This window comes from Pezoporus wallicus, unplaced genomic scaffold (genome assembly GCF_028554395.1).
Source record: "Pezoporus wallicus isolate ANWC-B61680 ecotype Strahan unplaced genomic scaffold, APGP_CSIRO_Pwel_v1 contig_749, whole genome shotgun sequence".
Taxonomy (NCBI): domain Eukaryota; kingdom Metazoa; phylum Chordata; class Aves; order Psittaciformes; family Psittacidae; genus Pezoporus; species Pezoporus wallicus.
The window spans coordinates 1,238,831-1,260,334 of NW_026641327.1; the positions used below are offsets into that span (position 1 = coordinate 1,238,831).

The following is a 21,504-nucleotide window of genomic DNA, read 5'->3' on the forward strand; positions in this document are numbered from 1 at the left end:
GAAGATGTCCCTGTTCATAAGAGACTAGATGACCTCTGAAGGTACTTTCCAACCCAAACTATTAAATTATTTATTATGACAAAAAGAACATGAGCCGGCAGTGTGCGCTCGCAGCCCAGAAAGCCAACTGTATCCTGGGCTGCATCAAAAGGAGCGTGACCAGCAGGTCGAAGGAGATGATCCTGACCCTCTACTCTGCTCTTGTGAGACCTTACCTGGAGTATTGTGTGCAGTTCTGGTGTCCTCAACATAAAAAGGACATGGAACTGTTGGAACAATTCCAGAGGAGGGCCACGAGGATGATCGGGGACTGGAGCACCTCCCATATGAAGACAGGCTGAGAAAGTTGGGGCTGTTGAGCCTGGAGAAGAGAAGGCTGCTTGGAGACCTCATAGCAGCCTTCCAGTATCTGATGGCGGGCTATAGGATTGCTGGGGATGAACTCTTCATTACAGACTGTAGTGATAGGACAAGGGGTAACGGTTTAAAACTTAAAGAGAGGAAGTTTAGATTAGATATAAGAAGGAAATTCTTTCCTGTTAGGGTGGTGAGGCACTGGAATAGGTTGCCCAGGGAGGCTGTGAATGCTCCATCCCTGGCAGTGTTCAAGGCTGGGTTGGGCAGAGTCTTGGGTGACATGGTTTAGTGTGAGGTGTCCCTGCCCACGGCAGGTGGGGTTGGAACTTGATGATCTTAAGGTCCTTTCCAACCGTAACTACTCTATGATTCTATTGTATAACAGGAAATCTCAGTACTAATTTGCGAGCTATAGCACACTTTTTGCAAGGACTCACCATGGCTTAATTATAGATGGGAATATGTTTCCCAGGGAAAAGCTACTCAAGCTGATCAGTTCAAAATCTGATGTGCAGCTATGCAGGAGGACTTTAGGGGATACCCTTTCAGTGAGGTATTGCTCTTTTCCTCCTCCTTCAAACTGGCCCTTCTTGGTAGCCCAAGACAATTTGCAGTGGCCCTGACACTGATAGGTAAGCTGTGCCAGAGCTTTCTGTGCCAAGTGGAGCTTCTGAGCCCCCCTAGTGAGACCAAGCAAGTCCCAAATCTGGAAAAAGTAAAGGAAATTGATTATTATACATATATGCTCCTACACAAGGGATTTACCAGCAAAGACTGTACAGAGTCTGTGAAGGTCAAACAAGGCCTGGATAGCTCTGAATTGTATATGCAGAAAGCAGCTCAAGAAGGAAAAATGTGCCCGTGGCATAGAGGTTAAAAAGAAAGGAGGGAGGATGATTGTGAGAACACAGCAAGTTATCAAAGAGCTTTGTGTCATTAGGAATCACATAAAATGACAGTTTTGTGTACAAATGAAAGTTCCTTATTCTGGCTGACCCTGTTTCTTACACATACAGTATTAATTCAATGCATTTTTCATTCTGGCAGTAGCTTAAGCCAAATTACTGACAAATCATCTGTGGTGAAATCAATTCTTTACAGGTAGATGTACTAGATCAATCTAATAAAATAATTTACTTATGAAGAATTCATCCATCCCTTGTGCTCCATAATCATTTAAGAAAATTATACATGAACTGCAGTTGAAGATAACAAAACCTAAGATGAATGGAATTGTAAGCAGACATTTTTCTCAACAGTCCACATTCATGTTCTCTCTTTGGTTTCAATTTTTGAACCAATGACTCAAGAGTAAGGAAAGTATGACTCAGTCCTTTTGTTCCAAGGGCAAGGGGAAATTAGGATCCATAGTGAGCTTTTTAAAGATGTTTTGCTAAAGTTCTAAACGTCTGGCCTTTTTTTTTGACTCCCAGTGTCTGCAAGAGGGAACTTTGAAAAATGAGTTTGCTGTCAGTCAGCTTATATGACTAACCCTTTGTGTATACTGCCACCATGAATGAAGAAATGCAAAGCTACTCTTTCCTGAACTGGCATCCGCACTTCATTTCTTTTGAATGCTTGTCAGCAAGTCAGCAAGATTCATTGAAAACAAACAGAGAAATGTATAAAACAAACAGAGAAAAGTATAAGGAATTTAGTATAGTTACTTCAAATAGCATGTTTCAAGAGAGAACATGACACCTGTGCTGTTAGAGAGCATTACTTAAGGTCAGACATATAGAAACAAAAGTAATTTTTTTTTCTCCTCCTAAATCTATTAATTACATGTGATCATTTTCTATTACCATGCTTGCATAATCAGAATTCATTAATTTCTGTACTCAACTCCAGTGATCATGTACTGAAACAGATTGTTTTTACAGAAACTAAAATGTCAGCTTGGAGAACAGGATGCCAATACAATGACTGCATGATCAGGTATGATTTGAAATTAAATTATCAATTGTAATGACAGAACAAAAAGAAACTATGATTAGGATGCAAAAAGCGGGACTAGGAAATTTGAAAAGCAAGTTAGTCTTTTTGTACATTTAATAAGGAACTACTCTCTGGATTAATCCAGTTCCTGTACCCTCAAAGGTTTAGTACCAATGACTGTATGAATTCTGCAGCATACGATCCACAGCTGTCTTTGGTCACCTATACAGTGAACAAACCAATCTTCACTGTTTTTCAAAAAGTGCTCCTTCTTTATCTCCATTATCTATGACAGTTCTGCCTGTCACCTCTGTTTTCTCATAACACTGTGGTAATACTGCCTACAATCCCAGAAGTTGTTACCTAAAAGAAATTTTGTGTCAAATATTCTGTTATAAAATTCCATTGACTTGGAGATCTGTCAGGTGTTATAACCTTATCTCAGTACCTTCAGCCTACGACTACACAAATCTTTACATGCTGGCATGCCGTACTAATAAATAATATTCAATTTTTTTCAAATGCTGTAATGTCAAACAATAAATCTGCCTTTTTAGTGACCCAGATAAACTTTATTTTCTTCTTTTCCATTCATTAAGAATTAAAATTTTTCTATCTCGTGGGTTTGTATCTCTTGGGGAAATATTTGAACTACAGGTTAAGGACAATGTCACTGCAATAGACTGCCCTCTCTATCAATTACCTTAAATGAAATAATTTTCCCATCATATATACCAGAATCTGATGAGTTTCTCGTAATTCTTATGGGTCCTTTAATCCCCCTGTAGCTGTATTACAACTCCTTCCACAAAAAAGTACATCTCTCTGAGATGCTGAGAGGAGAGACTCACCAGAACACAGCTCTGTACAGAGCAGAAGGTTGGGGCAGCTCCACAGCCCTCAAGAGATACTCTGCCTCTCTTCAAAAGGTGAGGAGGACTGGGTGCTGAAAAGGCACCTGAACAAGTTAACTCTAGTAAAAGTAGGATTCTGAATACTGATTGCAAAAAGTTCGGTGTTTTTTAAATTGCAGTAAAAGTAGAAGAGCTCTGAAGGAGATAGCTGTCAGTTCTTTCAGGCCCTTTTCTGACACCATTTCTTTAGTGATTTCTGTTAACTTTCTGGAGCTGGATACTTCAAACTTTGTATAGGCTAATTATTGCAAATTTATTTTCTGTTGCATTTCAGCCTTTTTTCTTTGATACTACTTTTGAAACAGGCCTTTTTCTTGGTATTTAAGGCAACTCGTAGGACATCTTTGCACAAAATAGAGAGACCTTTATCAGTTCCTATGAAACACTGTGCCTCAGAGCATGCCAGATAAACTGAAGTGTAATCCTATGAAAACTACAGCTATTTCTATAATGTGTGCGCTTGTCCCAGTAATAATTGTTTGTACAGTCCAAACCACTTCTCAGTGGATGAGCTGCTCTATAAAACACAAGCACAGACACACAGCAATAAATAGGTCTCCCCTGTTCCTCACATGTGCCTTCCTCTCATGCCTGGGGGGAAATAATGAATCCAATACTTCCAAACGACTCTGTCACACTTACTGCAATTTTGGGTGGTGCAGAAGTACCCAGATAACCTTATATAGCTGGCTTGAATGCCAACATTTGCAAAGTTGTGGTCTCCCACACTTGTGCTCCCAAGGGAAAAGCTACCTACCAAAATGCTTATTTTGGTCCCAGGCAGATTTCCAGCTTACAGTGTGCTCCATGTTATTGTTGCCATACTGCTATTAGAGACAACAGACAGATAGACTGCTGATAGAGAAGGTAGTCTATTGCAATGACATTGTCCCTAACCCGTAGCTCAAATATTGCTGCAAGAGATACAAACCCATGAAATAGAACAACTGTAATTCCTAATGAATTGAAAAAAAAGAAAATTAAGTTTATCTAGGTCACTACAAAGACATTGATTTATTACTTGACATTACAGCAATTGCAAAAACTGAATATTATTTAGTAGTACAGCGTGCCAGCATGTAAAGGTTTTTGTAGTTGCTAGCAGCACCCCAGTTAGCCTGTTTAAAGACAGCTCAGGTAAAACAAAATAAGCTGCTGTGAGAACCAGCAGCTGCAGTATCAGCGTACCCTTTAGTATGTCCTCCCTGGCCTTGCAGTTTATATCCACACAATATGGCTTGCTCCAAATGAGGCAACTCTATCAACTCCACACACAATCCCGTTAATCTTCCTTTATAAGCAATATCCTAAGACCACAGTTTCTCTCCATTTTCCAGTTGACAGTACACGTGAACAACTTGGGTACCTGAATCTCAATACATTATTCTGTGCTTATTTATAAGACAAAATAAGCAAACAAACCCCAGCTACTAGTAAACAATGCTAGTAGAACAGATTACAAAAGTAATAAATGGCTCAGGGGAAAACACTGCTGCTGGTACGTATGGAACAAAAAAAGAGAATTTGAACAGAAAATGTGTCTAAAATAATCTGACAATAAAAGGGGAAAACAGCTATAAAAGTTCATAAAAATACAATCTTCTTTATGTTTACATCTAATAGAGAACTGGTATAAAGGTACCTGAGATACTGATAATAAAATGTCGGGTGACTTTAGTGCTAGTAAGGTACAGAGTAACATATAAGAGAAAAAGAATATCAAGTATACATATATAGTGGATGGTTCTAATTAATTAGTAGCATCCAGGATGAGACCATGGACTTATCATGGCTTTTTCTTTAAAAATATCAGTACTGTGCTCACTGGTAGCCAAAGAAGTGAAGAGAGCATGAATGAGGTAGAAGAGAATATTCAGAAAGCAGTTAAAATAACACAGAAAGGTCACTCAGCAGTGTGAGGTATAGAAGTGGATATTTCAAAGCTTTGTGTGGCTCTCATTAAGTTCTTGCAAAAAGGGAATATGAGTATCAGGAGAGGTAGGGGATTGTTAGAATTACAAAGCAGCTTGTACATGATAAAGAAACTAAAAGGATGACAAGGACTCATATTTGTAAAAGAAAGCCATTGAAAGAGAGATCTGTAAATTGTGAATGATATGAAGAAAGTGAGTAAGACACAATTATTCATTGCTTCTCACATTACAAGGGTAGTTTATGCCCAATGAAATTGTGAGACAGCTAGTTTAAAAGAAACAGATGGGAGGGTTTTAATCATTACACGCATAATTATTTTGTGAAACTCATTGTCACTGGAAGTGTTGAAGGCCAAAAGTATAAATTAATTCATAAAAGATATGTCAAATTGATAGAGGATAAATACACATGTAACTGTTAGATCTGATGGTCCAAAGACACCCTCCAGCTCAGAAAGTCCTGAAAACACTCGCTTTGGGAACTCAGAACATAAAATAGAGAAAAAGCAATTATATACTTGCCTGTTTTGATACAGATACCCACTACTTCCCTCAGTATCCACTATCTAGCAGATATTGAGCTGGACAGAGCTTGTTAGCTGACCCAATACTGCAATTCTTTATACACTAGATGTACAAATAATTATGGTCAGATTCAAACAGGTTATCAGGTGTTACATCATTAGGCAATGAAGCACCAAAATCTCTGCACTCCAAATACCACAGCTTGGTACAGGCAAGAGATAGGTTTCACTTGTCTATTTGGGGTTCTCAGGAGGTAAATAGTGTCTTTTGATAGATTTCTTAATATCACGCAAATGCTTTAGCTGCAATTCTCATGTATTTCAACCATCTGTTTTCAAAGCAGCCTAGATCATCTGCTTTTCATAATGAGGAATGTTTTTTATCTTTATACATTTTCCTTATGTCAGCTTTGGACACAGTAGTTAGCTATGGCATTTTGGCACCGGGTAGTTCAAAATGATACTATTATTTATACATCCCAGTACAGATTTTTTCTTTTTTCTCCTGTTCTTTTTTATGTTTATTCATGTTCAGCCTATGACCCACTGTAACCTCCACTTCCTTTTATGCATAAATGTGACCTGGTGAATTGCTCCTCTCTTTGTACAGCAGTTTACTCCCAGCGTAGCACCAGACATTTCACCTAAATAAACAGCATTCCTTTTTTTTTCCCTGATTACTTCTTCAGCTTGTTAATATCTTTTTGAACCCCTGTCATCCTTGTCTAGTTTCCCTTATGTTTGCTGGCTCCCTCAGAGATCATTGTACATTTGATAATCACACATTCTAGTTCAGCTCCTTAATCAGAAATGACAATATTCAGTGACTCCAGATTTAAGGCATACCCTTTCAGGACGCTACTTGGTATAACTCTCTATATTAGGAAGCTATACTATTTTTTTTCCCTTTTTTTTTTTTTTAATCAGTTTTATGGACACCTTATAGTTTCATATAGACTACACTATCGCAAATTGCCCAAGAAATTCTCATTGCCAACTAAAAAGCGAAGTGGTAATCTACAGAGGTAAAGTTACTGAAATGCAATGCCCAAAATACTTGTTGAATCAGCTTGGTCTGCATGACAAGTTATAAAACAAGATAACACCAGTGGGTTTTTGCATACCACAATTCCAACTATCAGGATGAACTGTATTGAAACATCTGGTAGCATGCAGAAAACTATAATTTAGAGAACTTCAATTTGGAGGGACTTATTGGAGTTTCCGCATAGTCACCACTAACCTCCCTGGAACAGAAAAAGCAGTTTTGGGGAGGTGTAGGCAGGTGTGTTCACATGTGTGGTGTGCTACAAAACACTGTGGGTACTGTTTAACAGACTTAATTCAACAACGAATTGATCACAAAGTTGAAAAAAAAAGGTCATTAAGATATGAAGGGCAACAATCTAAGTACATGACTCATGCAGATAAAATTGAATGGATATGGTACACCAAGAGGTCTACCCAACACACATTTTTGTGATTGCAGCCAAGCACTCCAGTTAGCATGTACCAGAAGTAAGCTTCCTGACTCCTTAATTAATTCCCTTTTTTGTGTGCAAAATGGTAGTCCTTAGTGACAGAGTGATCCTATCCAGAAGAATCCAGCTGCTCAGGATAAACAGCATGCAGTTTGTTTTACATCTTTATTGTTTATCACATAACACTAAGATCATTTACTATTCACTATTCAAATTCTGCTCACCCAAAAGAATTCTGTACTACTTTATATACTTTCCCCTTAAATTCATCTGTGGCTATTCAAAGGTACTTCTTAATCTCTGAAAAAAAAAATAATATTTACAAGGAGATTTGATTCTGATTTTGTAAGTATGCTGCAGAAGCGGAGAAATCTGAATCCACTGATTCTGAATATTTGACACCACCAATTCCAGGTATCTGACATGAAATATTTCAAATTTGAGTTTTCAGAGTTGTCACTAAATATTTTTTCTTTATTGGATTATATTCCTTCAACCTTATCAGAGACTAAATATCCATAAACTGATTTTGTGTGGTATATACTAGACAAACACTAAAATTAGAAAAACACAAAACAAAACAAAACTGAAAGGCAATTAGTCTCATTATTTATATGAATGCTTATGGAAGCAAGAACCTTCAGTAGTTAAGAGTCTGCTGGATTGTGTTTAGAATAGTAAAATGATGCTTTTCCAAAGTTGGACTGATGTCCCTGCAGAACAAGCTATTGTATATATAGGTGATTCTGCAATTGCTAGTGTCTCCTTCACTGAAGCGGTTGTGGACAGCAGACAAGTCAGAACTAGATAGATGAACTGAGGCTCCAGGAAAGTAATTCTGGATTCTTATGTACATTGCTCTTGACTGTACAGTACTTAGTTATCTATTTCTGCAGATTAAATTCAGAGAAGAATTATCACTGGGTTTACTGCAGAAATTCAGTAATGCCTTTTCTAAGAAGATCTATGGTGTTACACTTGACAAGCCATGCTCTCAGTCTCGCTTGGCACCCAGATACACTTTCAACACTAACAAAAGTTGTATCATGTTACCTCTAAATGAGTTGAAACTATTAAATTATTCCCAGAAAGACACAGCAGACGACTACCCACTTTCTTCAGTTTTTCTCACTATGCAGTACTACAGACATTTGTTCTTGTCTACAAGAAGCACGATTCATGCACATTTCAAAGGTGTTTGTTTACAATTCAGCTTTATTTTTCCCTTTTTAACTTGTTCTGCCACAGAAGTCTCAGGTTTTCTCTAATGCCTGACAGAAATAAGAATATGACTGAAAGCAAGGTGTCTTTAAAGCTCCTGTCAGATTCATCAGAAAAGGTCTACCAAAGAGAAACACTCTGAAGGACAGGTATGTATCTGTTCTTGCATCCTCCTGTACTACAGCAATATAATCTCAGTTTTATTCCTGCCCTTCCTGCTCCATGATATACACACAACAGTTGCCAGGACCCTCTTTCAGCTCTCACGAGCCAAAATATTTTGGCCATCTACTCCAACTACATGTTTGACAGTGACAATAGCCCTTTAATTGCACCCATGGAAAAATTGCTATTCATTTGGAAGGATGCCAGCTTCAAACAGCACTTGGATGTTTGAGCTAGACGGACAGACTGCTTTTTATTTGCCAGTAAGGTAGGTGAAGAAAATGCTATTACATGTATTTTGTATCCTCTTCTGCATACTAAATCATTCCTGGGTGGTATTCATGAACCATAAAGCAGTAAGTACTTCGGCCACAGCTATCTCTGGCACCATCTGTTTGACCACTTGCAAAACTAACAAGCTGCATAGAAGCTGGAAAAGAGACATGACCGGCATGAGTCTGAGGAAAATGACATCTAGATTCAAAACTAACCAGCTATTCAAAATTTCATCACAGTGTGTCAGGCATACTGCGGTTACCCTCTGAACCCTCACAGGCTGGTCTTCCCTTGCTGCTGGCAGACATGGCTGGATGCTTTTTCCATAGCTAAAATGTTTGCAGATAGTCTCGTTAACACAAAAGTTTCCAGCAAAGAATGGAAAATGAAGCTCCTGAGTCCACTCTGATGATTTTCTACCCGGACAAATGAGGAAGGGTGGTTTTAGCCAAGAAATCCTACTTCAGATATATTTACCTGATTTATTTTTCTGCAATTAGTTATTTGTGGAAACTGTGCATTTTCATCCAAATTGTTAACAAAACTATAAAGCACCATAGATGAAGAAATGACTCTCAAGGTATAGCACACTAAAACTGATGATTCCTAACTATTATGTTGGGATAATAAGCTTCTTTGAATATATGCTGTACTCAATTACAATTAATATTGTAAAAGCATTTACAAGACATCTTGTAATGTAAAAAGACCATTTGGTATGGTCTTTTTTACCTCAAAATCAACATGATTGGTACTGTATTCTAAAAATAAGTGTAAAGAGTGATGTGTATCTCTGTCTCAAGCTTGATAGCACCTAGCAGCTCTAACTACAAAAGAAGAGCCCATTTACCATTTTAAGTGATGGACTTAATTAACTTCTTTCCATTATAAGGAACATCCCCAGTAGTCTGAAATTTATTAAAAGTTAATGAGAATGTTTTAGAAAGATTCCTAACCAATAAAAAACTATTTTGAACAAATTAATAATTTCTACAATTATGCCACAAGTATTGAATATAAAAGCCCTGTATAAAAAAGTATCAATGAAAGAACAGAGAAAACAATTGTTAATATTTAGAATAGAATTTGAAGGTAAAAAAAAAAAGTGATCACTTTCACCTGTGTTGTTATACTGCTCCTTATTTCAGGTTCTCATACATTTTTGTACATTTTTTTTCATTTCCAAAATTGGTAAGAAACCAAACAAAACTTAAGATCAGGCTTCAGATGTGTTGACAGACTATTGCTTCCATGAGAGGTAATCCAGCCCTTCTCCTGCATGTCTCCATAGGATGCCTGGGTTATTTTTTCCTGTAGGTTAATTGGAAACCTTTGGTTGATGATCAAAGTCTTGTGAATGTGCCTGAATTAGTTCTGAAATTTTGTAATTGCAAGGAATTAAAAAACGGGCAGCTGTCTCCTACGTTCTTATTGACCAAACAGTACTTCAACTGATGGTAAAACATTGGTGTTAAATAACAACTGATGTGAAACTGAAAGCATATAAAGAAACTCAGTCTGAATGGTTGGAAATAAAAATCTATACAAAATCAACTATCCTGTAGATTAGTTCAGAAGACACAGGTTGCACCTCCCCACATCACCCCCTTAATGCACAGAGGTAAGGTGCCAAACTTTCTCCTCATTCAGATCCTGTAGAGGGGTACACACGGCTGCCTTAGGCATAATGCACAATGGCTCCTTCAGACTTCTGAGGAAAAAACGCCTCTTGTAAAATCCCCTTACAATATTTTCTCATTATTCTTTTGTGTATCTGTAAACACTGCTACTACGAAAACAAGTGGGGAGGGGGAGAGGACAAGGAAGAAGAGGAAGAAATTGATATTTATCATTAATGTTGAGAAAGAATTTCTAAACTATATTATCATGAGATGATGTCTGCAAAGTTTTAGTGGGTAGAAATGCTTCAGGGAATATGAGTTAATAGCATCAGTTATAGTTGTGAAGGCAAGAGCAATCCTGAAGATGGCTTCAGTAATTTAGAATGGGTAAAAGATTCTCTCAAGTGCACTGTTGTTCATTAATAATAATGCACATATAGTAGACAATTCCTGCATAAAGGATGAGCCTTTGGTCAGCAGGATTATGTTTAAAGTGATCTGAAGACAAAGGGAGTGCAAGCTTCTTTCTCATGCATTGTCTGAAAAGGTTTGTCACCTTTCTCACTACGACTCTCATGAGACCATCCAAATGCAAGCATCTCCAGTTTTATCTCAGCTTCAGCTTAGGAACAAAAACATGAACTGCATTCTATGAACTGTAGACAAAACTATAACGTTTTCTCTGAATGACTATTTTTGCAGAAAACTCTCCCAAGCAAGCACCTCATCCCAGCTGCAAACAACCCTTGACAAATCCCTACAGCTGCATTTGTGGTCTCTGATGCTGAGACCATTCCCACAGGGGCAGCTTGGGCTGAGAGGATGCAGCAGGCTTGGCAGTTCACACTGTAGAGTGTGTTGCCTCCAAGAGATGGGGTCAGCAGCTTGTGTCCTCCGCACACTGAGGGACTGACTCCTGAAGCAATTTTTTAGCAAGCAGTTGTTGAATGTTGAGAACAAGTCTTCAGAGAGCATAAACACTAACTCAAAAGAGCTTAACAGCAAAAATCCTCTCTAAATTCCTCTTCAGATTCAGTTTCCCAAAATAACTGTATTAAGAAGTGGGTTCTTAGCTGATCAATAGAGTTTTTGCAACAGCTATTGGCTGATATAGATCAGTAGTTCCTATAAATGTATAGATTTTCTTCTAGAAAAATTCTTGGAAGTATCTGTGTACACCTCAGAGCACCCAAGGTTCAAAACACAGTATTTGAAACAGGTAACAAATATATCTGTGTACCTTGCTGCATCTTCCAAGCACTTCCTTTTCAAAATAATTGCACATATTTGAAACATCTTGAAACAAATGCAACTCACATGCAAGTTTGAAACTGCACACATAATAAATAAAATGTCATAATAATGAAAATTAAACTGTTTGCATCCTACCTTGGAATTGCGTAAATTTGATGGTTCCCATCCTCTCTCCATTTCTGAAAACAACTTGACCCTAAATAAAATAAACAAATAACTTAAAAGTTTTATAAATGTCTCATAATATAGTTTAATTAACACTGCAATTATTTTCCATTCACTATTAAAATTTTTCAAGCAAGGTTTAAAGTTTGAAGATAGCAGACTCAATAATACATCCTTAAAGCTTTCTTCCACAGACTTCAAATGGCTTTAGAAAGCTGACTAGTGTTATCACTCTCTTTTCATGGATGGAAATGTAGGTACTATAAAGCCAGAAACTTACTGAATCAAAAAATGGTGAGAGATATGCAAACAATTGATTTTTACTCTGTGATTAGTTTTATCAAGGATATGTAAAAGCTATCAAGACCACACAAGAAAACCATTCTCCATTTCATTCATCATATGTTTTTTTTCAAATGGCCCTATAACCTACTTTTATTGTTTCTTATATACTTATGCTGATTACAGATACCAGTGGCTCGGTTTTGTACTACACCAACACACACGACCTGCTATTCTCTTTACATGCAATGACTTTTTAAATGTAAACTACCCTTTGTTGTCTACACATTGTCACTCCTCAAAATAAAGGTCATGCAGCGCTGAAACCTCCTCACATATCCCTAGCACATTACTCCCATCTTCCATTCCCTCCTTCTGATTTAAATTAAGAAAAGATCTTGCTAAATTTCTTCCTTACTTCAGCTATTTCATAATTGAGGATGAAAGAAAAGGTTTTTATTTGCTTATGCTAAGAAGGATATTTAATATTTTGAACCTGTAGTGGAGTCTTGAGTGCTGTCGATATAGATAGCTGTGTTAGTGCATCCCCAGTTTGCTTTATTATTATCCTCTCCATTAATCTTTGTTTTAGCAGACATAGGGGTAAGAGAAAACAAACAATAAGCATGTAATGCTACAATACATTTCTCTATGCAAGCCAGCCCCTTTGTGGACAGCCCCTTCTGGTCACTAAGAGGATGTACTGAAGGTGACCATTACTGAAGTCACCTCTCTGAAGGAACCCTACAATATAAGTGTAGTACAACACACTCACCCCACATTTCCTGTGAGGCAAAAAACACCATTTCCCTCTGATAAATAGAAGACACCCTTCAAAAAGTTTAAGCAACCTTGTGCTAAGCCTTAAAAGCCAAAAGCTCCAATCTGTGAGAAAAAGATAACAAGAGAAATGAACACTGGTAGTGGGAGAGACTGGCCATAACTGCAGAAGGACACAGGAGCTTCTACTGAAATCCAGTTGAGCTAAATCCCATTCAGTAGCTGATAACATAGCTCCAGGAGAAAAAGTAAAACCTCAGCAGTAAGTTTTATGTGTGCACCTTAGCAGCCTTCATCCAGATCTCCTTTAGCTTGGAGAAATAGTATTTTAATATCCCTTAATTTCTTTCAACATAATTTTAATGCATTTGGCTATTTGGTTTAAATAAAAAATGGAATAGTAGAAAATATTAAGGAAAAGACTAGTAAAGATGCTATACAAGTGTCATTGCAGATATATGCCTATGGCAAATCCAGTCAACCTTGCTAAATTCTTGGTTCTGTGACATGTGTGGGAGAATTCTGTAGCTAAATTTTTCATTTTGTGGAAAAATCATATTTTCATTTGATTTTGAATTTACTGCCTTTTAGTTTAGTTCTGCCTCATCTTAATTTTTTATTACAACTTAATAGGACTGTAAGTTGTAGTCTACTAGAGTGCTATTCTTAGATAAATGTACAGCAAGCAACACTGCTATCATATTTGATAACAGTAATCTATAATTGGTACCTGTTACTGGTAGTATAACATACCAGCCCACAAAACTTTCTAGATCCAAATGCAACTGGTCTGGAGTATTATCATTGCTTCTTGCAAAATCACTCACATTTTTATCATTCAGTAGTACAGATATATACCATATGCATAGTCCACTGACTAGAGAGAAATACATATAACCTTATTGACATGTTCTGAAACTACAGAGGAAACATAAATCAGGTCTGAATGCTTTAAATAAATGTAAAAATTTGAATTAAAAAATATAAACAAAGAGTCTAGATTTACAAATATTTGTTTTTATCAACTTCCCTTTGCTCTAAGATTTGTAGCTTGTACTGATCTACGCAGTAAATAAATGAAGAGATGATGGTAATGAAAGAGTTATGGAACAACTAATATGAAAATTTCCTTGTTATCTGCAAATTATTCAATCATAGTGTTATGCTTTCATTAAAGATTACCGGAAAATGCTACAAAGCCAAATGGGTTACAGGCATAACAATTTCTAAATACTATTTGATGAGGTCTGACAGTGTCCTGGGCATTGTTCACAAACTACAGAGTCTGTATGTTACACATGCAGATACTAACAGGAAATAAAATAACAATTGCGAGAAATTGAAATTGGCTATTTATTTCATGTTCTATCCAATGGATAAAACTACATTTTTTGTGGTTTGCAAAGGTAAAATGAACAAAAAACGTGTCAGCAAGGAGCCTCAGAGCAGGAATCCCTAATACAATCCATGATGGCGACAGTACGTATTTATTAGCCAGGCATCAAAATGCAACTGCAGCAGCAGTTGCCATTTGGTTCGTTGCTCTTTTCTAAAACATGCTGCTTTATAATAACATGTGACATGTAGGTACAGCATCTCAGGCACCTTAAACCTCTCATGACCCTAAAATTCCTGTGTGCTGGATGAGGAAACATTCCTAGATTTTTACAGGGGCTTTAGGAAGCCATGGACATAGAGGTGCTGCCGTAGTATTTCGGTCTGCCAATATGGCAGAATGGAGAGCCTCTCATGAGTACTGAGAAACTGCATAAAGAGCGATACCTGCATTTCTTAATAGAAGAATAGGAAACAAATTAATGAGAGGCACTCATGTTCTATGCTTTCACCATTATTTTATGAAAAATAAGACAATTGCATTTGGAGGAAAAGGTGTTCTAAATATATAATAAAATAAACTTACAGCAATGATAGTAAGAAATAAGCCAACTAGTGTTCAAGAAACTTGTTTCCAGAAATTATGTACTGATTTATGGCATAAGCAATTAGTTATAATCTGATGATGTTCTATGGGTCACACCAAATCATTTCTTTGCCACCAAAGTAATATACTATAAGATTTAGCTAGAGAGATATCTTCTAGCCTTGAGATTCATAAATTACTGATTTTTTTCTTTATTTAAAGTAGCAGATGTTTGAATAGTAAATATTACTAATACACACATTAAGCTCTGAGGTTACAAAAGCCAATCTTAGTTCTATTACGTCCTTTATTTTTACCTCATCAGGTACCTCATACTCCAGCACGTGTACTGATACAGGCTGCAGCTTATGGTGTGACCCACCATAAAATCTAGATCTTATGAAATCCACATGAATATAACAGACAAAATCCTCTTTTACCTTCTACCATGTTTTGGTGCCATTGCGTAGGCTTATTTAGATACTTACTAGCAAAAGGATCAGTGATTGTATGGATAAGTAAGTTTTTAAAGAAAATAATAGAAGAAATGTAGATACTAACTTCTTCAGAACTTGAATGTCAGACTCAAACAATATTTCCCAGTCAAGTAATTATTTTACTTCAACAGATGTAAAATATAATCTCTGTCCTTAACAAGCATTTATATCAACTACACAAGTGAATTACTTGCACTTGATCAAACCACATATTTACTATACATTAAAATCAACAAAGCTTTCCTCTTCATTACACACATTACCTCCCAATGGAGACCAATAGAAACCACACTGGTACCTTAGTGTCTGTTTTATTTTCTACAATCTACCATGTACAGGGTTTTGGGTTCGGGTTTGGCTTTTTTCCTTTCTTCACCAGTTGCAAAAGTTATGCTAAATACCAATTCTATAACTGATCTGCCCAACCTTGAGTTGTGGACAAGAAATTTTGCACCAGCAGTTACCTTTGAAAAGTTGATGGAAAGGAAATCATGTGTAGTTTAGACTCCAATAGACAGGGATGTGAACAGAGCAGGGAAAAGAAGGGGAATGAGCTCAGTCTGGCACAGTGTGGTACCCACGGATGATGCTGATGGTATGTATGGTGACTGCTGCACAGAGCATCCCAATAACCTATATTTGGGATCCACTGCACCTGCATAAGTCATAATGCAGCCTTACCCAACTTAGTTGGCTTAGCCAATAGAAATACAGAAGTTTATGTTGTGGATTTCTAGGTTTTTGTTTGGGTTTGTTTTGGGGTTTGTTTTTTTTTCAGACACATCTCTCAGTCCAGCTGCTTTTCCTGTAATTGGCTTTTTTTTTTTTTTTTAAATTCCTTAAAAGCTGCAGTGCTTCAATGTCCTTTACAAACAATTAAAACCAGACCTTGAACAAATGTTTCAATGATGTTGGTCTCACAATTGCCACATGCAAGGACATCATCTCCCTGTTTATTATGCGTACTGTCTTCTTCTAGATACTCTGTTTTACAAGCCTAACATTGATTTTTATCCTACTCACATGCACTTTGTTGTACAGCATAACAGCATTTCATCTCATTACTAAAAATACAGCTTCTAACTTCTCTGGATGTACAATTTTCACCTTTTTCCTTCAGCTGATGTTCCTGAAGCCACCAATCCTTTATCTGTGGTCAGAATAAGAAGTCCACAACAATCATCCATTTGCACTAACAAAATATTAGCCAATGTTAGGTTTATTTTAGACACATGGATCTTTCCCTGTCTTTATAGCAGCTAGTCATTTGCATCCACTTGAAAGCAGCTCTTATCATATGTCATTTTTTCCTGGTGGATAAAAGTATTTATCTTTGCTATATTATGAATATGTCATTAAGCTTTTTTTGAGCTATGAAGCACTAGCATTTATTAGAAATTTTTTTTGTTTTTGCATTGTCACTGACAGCATCGTTATTCAGCTCTGGACATAGGCTCATGCCAAATTTAGAATTCTTTCATTCTTCATCCACTAAAATCCCCAGACGACAGAATTTTCATTCATGTCATCAGTTTTCTTCATCAGTCAATACAACCAGAGTTGAGAAGATTCTTAACTGCTCTCTCAGTCAGGGCCAGGTCTGACCTTTGACCACAATTTCTTGTAGTATGTATTTTGTTCTGCAAAGTCTCTCAAATACAGTAAATAGAGAAATACATAAATAGCATTTATTTCTGTGATTTTCAGGACTGTATCTAGAACAAAGGTCAGCTTTAGACCATGCTGGCTTCCTTCTCCAACAGTGTTCACCTACATGGCACCAAACAATTTTTTATTAATTCAGATTTGTATTACATACTCAGTTTACACTTGGTATATTATTATTGATTTCAAATGTCATATTATATATTCAAGCTAAATTAAGAAAACAAATACCCCTCCATCAGAGAGGAGATCGTGGATATATTGACACACATATCACAGCTGGATGCAAAACAGTTGCATGCCACTGGACTCATGTCCCCTGAGCGTTTTCAGGGATTCTATCTCAACTCCACGTCACTGTCAAGGAATCTGGGCTACTTTTTCCTATAGACAAGCCATCTTCCCATATAATAGTGTTTACTCCCAGTGGCTTTCTCTGAAATGCCTGAGCCTACATGGTCAAACTTGTTCCAAAAGTGACTGTCGGTGTTTTTTCCAACATAAATTAAGTTGGTCGCTTTTGGGGTTCTTGAGTTAGATATTTAATATAAGGAAACCACTTAAAAAAATGCATGCAGAAATGCCTGAAAAGCCGTGGGATAACTAAGGCAACTGAATCTATATTTTTAATTTAAAACACAATGCATTTTTCTCAAAGAATAATGAGAATACAGTGAGAAATGTCCCTTTAAGTTCTATGACATCTGCTGAAATGACTTGTGATCCTGTAGTGTCCTTATTGGACTAAGTCCAATAAAAGTAGGAGTCAAGGAGGCTGACACATCACAGGGCAGCAAAACTAAGAACTTGCTAACACTCAAAGAGCAGGAAATGCCCTCCCACATTGCTCCGAGCTGTACAGTCCTACACTGACTGATGGTATTCATGAGGCCCCTATGTGAGCTGTAGCAACCTATTAAAACAGCAAAATGTATTCATGTTTTATTTTGCACTGTTTTAGGCAAGTGGAAGAGATGTTTCTGAATTGCTTTCCAGTGCCAGAATGAGAGCCAGCACAAAGAAGCCCTGGAAGGACGCAGGTGCTAGCAGAAAGAGCTAGGAGGGATGGAGTGAGACATCTCTGTTAGTCCCAGCTCCTTTCAGAGGCTTTTCTATGTTATTGTGCAATCCACACAGCCTGCTACTTGTGTTACACCTGTATTGACTCACACAGGACTCCTTAGCTACAGACATGCATTTCCTGACAGGCACAAAGCTGACATTCTGTGGGTCTTGCCTCTGCAACTTCTAGGTGGTGAAGAGATACACACTGTCATTTGTAACCTCTTCCACCCTTCAAACATCAGGTCTAAGCAGTGTTTATAAGAGAAAGGGAATACTGTTTAGTCTATCAAATTATACAGTTGAGAGTAAAGCAACAAGCTTTTAGCTCTGTAAGTCTAACTTCTCTTCTAAAACAGAAAAACCCAGCTTCTTTTAAAACTTCTAAACTCCCAGCTGAGAGCAGCTTGTGCACAACTCATCTGTTTTCAACCTACTTACATCACTCAGTTACCCAGAGACAAAGAACTAAGCACAGGAAATATAAGCACAGTGCAAGAGAAGATGCTAGGGTGACAGCAATAAAGTTGTCACCCCCTGTGGGATAAAGAGGTAATTGTCACCTTTGGAACAGTGGGAGGAGAGCAGAAGGTAGAGGGTGAGGGAAATTAAAATGCCCCATAAAATCAAGAATGCTTCTGAATCCATGATTATGTATCCTTAGTGCGCTGTGGATAAAATGTTTCTAGAACATTTGATCTAAGCAGACTCAGTAACTGCTGCTTTTCAAGCTTTGAGATTATTTTCAGAAAAGTTTTTCTGTCAAAATTTTCAATATCAAGGATTTAAATTTGAAATATTTTATGATTTAAAAAGATTTCTTCTCCCTGCCTGTTTTCTCTCTTACTACATTTTCTAAAAGATTTAGGTAACTGAACACTGGTGTCTGGAAAACAGCAGCATTAGAGCAGATCAAAGAACAAGTGTGAAGCACAGCTAAAAATCTGATGTTGGCTAATATTATCCAAATGAAACAATACCACCATTCCCACCTAAAAAGATACTTGGGTTCTAGCTATGACACAGCTGGCATAAAACTGCATGAAAAAAAATGAACATGCTTACTTCTAAGCAAAACATGGGTTTTGAACAAAGAAAGTTGGGAAGAAGGAAGATAAATTGATGGAACAAAAGTGCCCAGAAAAAAAAATTAGAAAATCTGGTAATAATGACAGTGATGGAAAAGATGAATGAAGAAGTGGCTTTCATCAAATCCCATAATATTGGAACTAGGAGGCACTCATCAAAACTATTAAGACATCAGTCTAAACCAGAAAAATCAGTGATGTTTTTCAGGTAGTTGCTTTGCACAGTAGGTAGCGAACTTCTGACATTTCCATTGAGTGGGGATTACTTATTTGTTTTATTTAGAAACAGAAATCTGGGAGGTGAACTGGTCCACTGAACTCATGGGACATATATTCACCTATTCTTATGTAGCTTCTGTGAACTCCTGGTAAACAGAAAATTAAGTGAAAAATCAGCTTTATCTCAAAGTTCAGGAAACATTCATGATTTTTTAAATAGGTTACAGAAACTGCTTCAACATGAGCAAAGTACAGGATAAGCAGATGTACAGGTTCACACCAGAGGCCATTTGGAAATAAAAACCAAGAAGAGAGACATACAAAAGTGATGGGAAAAAATATCCAGCAATTTTACTGCAAAAGATGGTGCCTCATATCTGCCAAGAGAAGATCTCTGTTAATAACAGATGATACAAGTAGTTTGTGGCATTGACCAGTTGTGCTTTTTTGGCACACATCTCCCTAAAGGCCTACAGAACAAGTAATGCAGTTTCTAGAAATTAAAAAAAAAATAAAAAAAATAAAATAAATACTTCCCTGGCTCCATTACTACAAACTACCTTGAATTAGAAACATTCCCAAAACCAAGATTCTAGTTCTGGGCCCCTCAGTTCAAGAAGGACAGGGAATTGCTTGAAAGAGTGCAGTGCAGAGCCACAGAGATGATTACGGGAGTGGAACATCTCTCTTATGAGGAGAGGCTGAGGGAGCTGGGTCTCTTTAGCTTGGAGAAGAGGAGACTGAGGGGTGACCTCACCAGTGTTTACAAATACGTAAAGGGTGAGTGTCGGGATGATGGAGCTAGGTTTTTTTCAGTGATGTCCAGTGACAGGACAAGGGGCAATGGGTGTAAACTGGAGCATAGGAGGTTCCATGTGAACATCAGGAAAAATTTCTTTACTGTGAGAGTGACAGAGCACTGGAACAGGTTGCCCATGGGGGTTGTGGAGTCTCCTACATTGGAGATATTCAAGGCCCGCCTGGACAAGTTCCTGTGTGATGTACTCTAGGTTACCCTGCTCTTGCAGGAGGGTTGGACTAGATGATCTTTTGAGGTCCCTTCCAACCCTTGGGATTCTGTGATTCCCCAAAAGAATGGCTGCACCGTGCATTTCCTAATATCATGATATGAATGACAGACTTGTATTCTGTAGCTGGGCTGGAAGAAAAGGCAACTGAAGACCTGCACCTTAAGTTTCAAATTCTGGGAAAAGATGATTAAGTATAACAACATCTTTATCTGCCTATCATTCACACATATCCTGAATCTAGAGTTATGTGAAAATATGAAGTACTGTAAGAATTACCACCATGATTTCATTATGCTGTTGCTTAACTCTCTCCTAAATAAAGACCTCCAGTCCATTCAGTCTCTTCCTCATAAGAAGAGGGCTTTTTTTCCCCCTTATCTCCACTCTCTAAGTCACTTTTTTAATTTTCTTACTTGTTTCCTGAGGAGGGCTATCCATAACTGAAACACAGATGCTCTTACAGTGCGGAAGGGCGCCTCTAATATTTTTGCTATCTGAACTTTACCATAGTTTTGACAGAACTTCATCTCTCTTTTTCTTTTTTTTTTTTCTTTTTCAGGGAAGTGCTGGAATCAGATGGAGAATTGACAGAATTTCTTTGGATGAAATTTCTTCCCTTCATCTCAGCAGTGTCCTCTGTCATCAGTTGTCTTTGCATGAAAATGTGCTGTTGCCAGCACAATGACATAAGCCCAGACTCAGCTGTTCCATTAAATTAGCATTTAGATGCATGTACACAATTTTACACAGCCATGCTAAAATGAGACAGCACAATGATAGAATTTTTTTTCAGCACAGTAAGCAGAAGTATGGTTTGTGAACATCTGAGCACTCTGTTTTACATGCAGAAGCAAGTCCAATGGATTAATGTTCCTAACAAGGTACCAGAAATGCATAAGCAGGTGAAGGTGGAGAAAAAAGGAAATCATGCATCAAACAGTATTGCACTTGCTGGCCATTGCAGGTGAAGATGCTTTGCCACTCATTAATGTGCTTTTACACATTCAGCTTATGGTTAGCACAGGGCAAAGCAGTTCGATGCTCTTTTTTACAATTCTTTCTTCCCATACCATTTTAAAACAGTGATAGAATTTTTCTATGTGAGCCA

At 37.4% G+C, this 21,504-nt stretch overlaps 1 protein-coding gene across 3 annotated transcripts in view; it reads right to left on the reverse strand.

Annotated features, from left to right (window-relative positions):
- Positions 1-21,504, reverse strand: part of GABBR2 (gamma-aminobutyric acid type B receptor subunit 2) — a 445,865-nt gene that overhangs the window by 176,764 nt on the left and 247,597 nt on the right. For all 3 annotated transcript variants that reach the window (XM_057423018.1, XM_057423019.1, XM_057423020.1), the window contains one exon: positions 11,822-11,882. In XM_057423018.1, coding sequence (XP_057279001.1) covers positions 11,822-11,882 — 61 coding nt within the window. The remainder of the gene's footprint in view (positions 1-11,821; positions 11,883-21,504) is intronic.